Source organism: Corylus avellana, chromosome ca11 (genome assembly GCF_901000735.1).
Source record: "Corylus avellana chromosome ca11, CavTom2PMs-1.0".
Taxonomy (NCBI): domain Eukaryota; kingdom Viridiplantae; phylum Streptophyta; class Magnoliopsida; order Fagales; family Betulaceae; genus Corylus; species Corylus avellana.
The window spans coordinates 7,256,845-7,262,993 of record NC_081551.1 but is presented as its reverse complement, the minus strand read 5'-3'; the positions used below and the strand labels follow the sequence as shown (position 1 = coordinate 7,262,993).

General features: G+C 41.9%; 1 protein-coding gene across 1 annotated transcript; it reads left to right on the top strand.

The window, feature by feature from the left end:
- Positions 1–3,616: 3,616 nt before the first annotated feature.
- LOC132164976 (G-type lectin S-receptor-like serine/threonine-protein kinase LECRK1) lies at positions 3,617–5,524 on the top strand. Its single transcript, XM_059575489.1, has 2 exons — positions 3,617–3,677; positions 3,828–5,524. The coding sequence occupies exons 1-2, from the start codon at positions 3,617–3,619 to the stop codon at positions 5,522–5,524; spliced, it is 1,758 nt and encodes a 585-aa protein (XP_059431472.1).
- Positions 5,525–6,149: the final 625 nt, after the last annotated feature.

The following is a 6,149-nucleotide window of genomic DNA, read 5'->3' as shown; positions in this document are numbered from 1 at the left end:
ATATCCGAACTTGTTACTAACATGTCATCGACATATAGTAACAAAATAATGTAACTGGATTCAAACCTCTTGAAGTAACAACAATGGTCAGCGTTGCATTTGTTGTAGCCATGCCTCTACATAAACCCATCAAAATTTTTGTACCATTGTCTTGGGGCTTGCTTCAGGCCGTACAAGCTTTTAGACAATTTGCACACAAGTTTCTCTTTCCCTTTGACTGGAAAACCCTCCGGTTGTTGCATGTAAATCTCCTCCTTTAGGTCTCCATGGAGGAAAGCAGTCTTCACATCTAACTGCTCTAGGTGCAACCCCTCTGCTGCAACAATGCTGAGAACTGAACGAATGGTATTCAGTTTCACAACCGGTGAGAAAATGTCAGTGTAGTCAATTCCTTCTTTCTGCTAAAAGCCTTTGACCACCAATCTTGCCTTGTGTCTCTTGGAACCATCATGTTCCTCTTTGACTCTATATACCCATTTGTTGTGTAGAGTCTTCTTTCCCACGGGTAACTTAGCTAGCTCCCATGTCTTGTTAGAGATGAGAGACTTCATCTCATCCTTCATTGCAAGCTCCCACTTGCTCGAGTCCTCTACCTGACATGCTTCAGCATAGCATTCAGGTTCTCCATCATCTGTTAATAACAGAAAGTTCATGTACTTCCTGTTTGGTACATGTGGACGAGCTGACCTTCTAGGTGCAGGCGTAGGAGTTGGATCTTGTGGTGCTTGTTGTTCTGCAGGTTCTTCAGGCTCTTCAAGTTGAGGATCCTCACCAACTTGCTGCACCGGATTACTTTCTGGAAGATCATCCAACTCAACATACATATGATCATCTTGTACTGGACTAGTAGGTTGTACAGTACCTCTCTCCTTGTACATCACCTTCTTATTGAAAACCACATCTCTACTTCGAATGATTTTCTTATGTTGATCATCCCAAAGTCGATAACCAAACTCATCTCCTCCATATCCAATGAAGATACACTTTAGTGACTTAGGGTCTAGCTTTCCCCTCACATGGTCACTAATGTGCGCATAAACAATGCAACCAAAAGCTTTTAACCATGAAAGATTTACCTTCTTTCCGCTCCATACCTCCTCCGGTATGCGTTGCTCCAACGGCACTGATGGTCCTCGATTAATGAGGTAGGTTGCTGTGTTGATTGCTTCAGCCCAAAACTGCTTGGGTAGGCCTGACTGAATGCGCATACTTCTTGCTCTTTCTGTCAATGTTCGGTTCATCCGTTCTGCCACCCCATTTTGCTGTGGGGTTCTTGGAACAGTCCGTTCCAAACGGATCCCGTTCTCAAAACAGAATGTTTTGAACCCGGTGTCCTCGTACTCTCCACCGTTGTCAGATCTTAGCTTCTTGATCTTCAAGCCTATCTCGTTCTCCACCATGGCCTTTCATTTCTTGAATACTTCATACACCTCAGATTTTTGTCTCAAGAAATAAACCCATACCTTCCTGGAATGGTCATCAATGAAAGTCACAAAGTATGACTTTCCGCCAATGGACGAGACTGCAGCTGGCCCCCAGACATCTGTGTGAACTAGCTCCAGCTTCTCATTTCTAAGGGTTCTGCCACCCGTTTTGAAACTCACCCGTTTCTGTTTGCCGAAAATGCAATTTTCACAAAAGTCGATATTAATCGACTTTAACATTGGTAGCTTCCCCAATGAGTGCAAAACTTTGAGCCCTTTTTCACTCATGTGCCATAGTCTTTGGTGCCACAGATCTGCTTCAGCACTTGCATTCGCAACAGCAATAGTATCCCTCATATCTGTGGTCATATAGAGGGTACCAGTCTTTTCACCTTGAGCTATCATCATAGCCCCAAATGTGACCTTCCACTTACCTCCGTGGAAGTGAATGCCATGCCCTTCATCATCAAGCTGTCCTACAGAGATCAGATTCTTCTTCAGTTCTGGAACATGCCTGACTTTCTCCAACTTCCATACTGAATCTGCATGTATTCTGATCCGAACATTTCCCATGCCCACAACATCCAGCGCCGTACCATCAGCTAGATACACTTTCCCGAAATCTCCACTAACATAGTTTCCCAAGATTTCGCGTATCGCTGTTGTATGAAAGGAAGCTCCTGAGTCTAACACCCAAGAATCAAAGGGACTGTCAACCGAGAGGATCAGGGCCTCTTGCGCTTCATTTGCCACCACGTTTGCAGAGTCGCTTGTTGCCTCCTTTTTCGGAGCTTTACATTGATTTTTGTAGTGACCCGTCTTGCCACAATTCCAACACTCAATAGTTTTTGAGCTGCTCTGGCTGTTGGAATTTCTTGGATACCTTGATTTTGACCTGCCGGCCCTTGATCTCGACCTTCCATGCCCGCTACCTCTGTTTGAACTTCTGCTTCTACTTTCCACATTCAAAGCAGATCCGGAAGTGGACTTATCATCTGCCTTCTTCATGGTCACATGAGAGATGATGTCTTGCACAATCTCATTGAACTTGAGAGTTGTCTTTCCAAACATGAGCGTGGTGACAAAATGCTCATAAGAATCTGGAAATGATGCAAGCAATAACAAGGCTCGATCTTCTTCACTGAATTGAACATCTATCCGATTCAAGTCGTTGATCAAAGCGTTGAAGATGTTGATATGCTTCATCACGTTCTCGCCTTCCTTCATCTCCAGTTTGAAGAGTTTCTTCTTGAGGAAGAGCTTATTTGACAAGGATTTTCCCAGATATATGGCTTCTAGCTTGTCCCACATATCTTTGGCAGAGATTGCTGATATCACATGATTTAACACATCATCTGTGATATACATCTCAATGGTAGAGATTGCCCGTTGATCGATATCTGACCACTCGGGGTCAGTCATGCCCTCCGGTCTTTCTTCTAAGGCAACTAGCAGCCTTTGTTGAATAAGAATGCCACGCATCCGCCTTTGCCATAAGCCAAAATTGATCTTCTCATCAAATGGCTTTATTTCAACTTTCATAGATCCGCCTGATCCATAATTTGGACTCCACTTCTTTGAACTGTCACTTGAAGAAGGAACTTCATGAGTGGTTTCGGGGGTTTCTTGAGACATCCTTCTTGTTGTATAAACTTGACGCTATTGCTCCCACTCGAACGGAACACAAACCGAGCTCTGATACCAATTGTTGGGAAATTAGACGCCACTAATTCCTCTTCAGGATCTTGGGATCCAATCGGTCAAGAAAAACAACAATACACAAGTACGGTAAATAATATTTTACCAAAGATACAGCTCGGTATGTTCCCAGGTAAGATTGGAGGAGTCACACCGGTCTCACTTAAAATCCAATCTTTCCTTGACAGAACATACACGTGTACTTTTGATTAGTACTATAAACACGCACAAACATACACAAGACAAGAAATTTATACGTGGTTCGGCCAATACTGCCTACATCCACCGAGTTGCAGAGATTTCACTACTTTGGGAGAAAATAACGGGGAGACTTTACAAGAGATATTTCAGAGAGAGATTGCACACAACTCTTCTATGTTGTGATCTGCAATTCTTATATGCCTAACACTAGACTTATCTCTCTATACCTTTTTCTCTCAACCTTTCTTTCTTTTTCTCTCTCTATACTTTTCTTGTCTTAGCACTATGAAACAATGAAGCTTGATGCTCCTTATATAGGTATAGAAGGGTTGGTGAGAATGGTTGGTGAGAATGGTTGGTGGGAATGGTTGGTGAGAATGGTTGGTGCAACAACCATGTACTATTCATTCGACGGCTTGGTTGGTGCAACAACTTTTACTATTCCTTTAACATCTTCTAGAAGATACTACCATAGTTTACTCATTTGACTCCATTTTTCAACAGGAGGTCATTTGGGCGTACACATTTTGGCAAGTAGCCACTATCCTGACAAGAAAAATGGAACTATTATCCACCGTGCAACACTTGATGCGGATGGGATCTTTAGATTGTATTCACACCACTTTGAGAGCGATAATAGCTCAAGTATGTTGGTGGAATGGTCGTTGTTGGCTAACCACTGTGAAGTCGGCGGCTTCTGTGGATGGAGTAGTTACTGCTCAGGAGTGGGCAACAAAGCACAATGCAACTGTTTTCCTGGATTTGATTTCGTCAACCCCAGCAATAAGTTCCTCGGCTGCTACAGGAACTTCAATGACAATGGTTGCAGACGTAGTGAACATCCAGCGATGCTGTACCGCATCGTTTCTTTGGAAAACATATTGTGGGGTGATTATCCTTACTCATCGGAACAAATGAAGAAGGAAGATTGCGGCATATCTTGCTTGGAAGATTGTAATTGCGGAGCCGTATTATATAAGAGTGGTGGTTGCTACAAATATAAACTTCCACTTAGATATAGTAGAGCAAGTAAAAACATATCAGCTATGGCTTTCTTCAAGGTGATTAAGGAAAATATCACAGCCCCTCCAATCCCCTTACCTGCAGAAATCTTTGGTCCAAAGATCAAAAGGAAAAGAGGTCTGATTTTGATTCTTGCCATAACCTTGGGTTCTATTGCATGCCTTTGTTTCATGTTTGCCATCTATACTCTGTTCAGATACAGACATCAAGTTTACAGGTATAGAAGTCTGTCAGAAAATACAAATTTGGGATTGATTGAAGAGTTTACTTTGCGATCATTTTCTCATAATGAGCTTGAGCAAGCAACAGATGGCTTCAAGGAAGAGTTAGGTAAGGGCACTTTTGGAGTTGTTTACAAAGGAACTATACCTGGAGGTAACAAAACTATTGCTGTTAAAAGACTAGAGAAATTCGTGGAAGAAGGGCAAAGGGCATTTCGAGCTGAAATTACAGCAATTGCAAGAACTCATCACAGAAACTTGGTTCGATTGCTTGGATTTTGTATGGAGGGCTCTAGAAAGCTTCTTGTTTATGAATACATGAGCAATGGCTCACTTGCAGATCTACTCTTCAAGGCTAAGATGCGCCCCATTTGGAAAGAAAGAGTAAGAATTGCACGGGATGTGGCCAGAGGGATTCTCTATCTACACGATGAGTGTGAAGTCCATGTCATCCACTCCAACATAAAGCCCCAAAACATACTTATGGATGATACATGGACTGCAAAGATCTCTGATTTTGGGTTGGCAAAGCTATTACTGCCAAATCAATCAAAAACAGCTGTGGAGGCTGAGCGGACAGCTGGGTACATCTACTTGGCACCTGAGTGGAAAATGAACGCCTTGATATCAGTAAAAGCAGACATATACAGTTTTGGTATTGTGCTTTTGGAGATTGTATGTTGCAGAAGCAGTATAACAGTAAATGTTCCAACGGCAGATGAGATAATTCTTTCTAGTTGGGTTTATGACTGCTTTATGGCTGGAGAATTGGAGAAGCTTGTTGAAGATGAAAACATGGACTTCATGACTTTGGAAAGAATGGTAAAAGTAGGGTTATGGTGCATCCAAGAAGATCCAGTTTTGCGTCCTTTAATGAAAAATGTAATCTTGATGTTGGAAGGGACAATGGATGTTCCAGTCCCTCCATCTCCAGTTGGTTCCCTTGTTGTTTCATAAAATGATTATCCTTTTTTTTTTTTTTTTTACAAAGTTTATAGTAATCAACTAATCATCCTATTTATGTGTATGCATGTGTCAACAAAAACTTGTATGTATGCTTGACTATATGTATTATACACTCTAGCACTACAAGAAATTAGGTCTTTAGGGGCGACTTTAAGTCGCCCCTAAAGACCCTAAAGTGGACGCTGTTGGCAACAGCGTCCACTTTTCGACCCTAAAAGTGTCGACCCTAATAGTCCGACCCTAATGATCAAATGTCTGATTATCAGGGTCCACTTAAAAGTCGACCCTAATGATCACTTTTAGCGTCCACTTTCTCGCCCCTAAAAGTCGCAATGTTTGGACCCTAAAGATGATGTAAACGGAAGCGAAAGTCGACCCTAATAGTCAAGCAATAGCGTCCACTTTTAGTTAACCATTAGGGTCGACTTTATGGACCCTAATGGCCCTTTTTAAAAAAAAATATAATAACTATTAGCGTCCAAATCAAAGTGGACGCTGATAGTTAAACCATTAGCGTCCACAAAAGTGGATGCTAATGGTCCTAAAAAATTAAAAAAAAAACTAAAAAATTGACTATCAGCGTCCACTTTGAAGTGGACGCTGATTAGTTGACCAT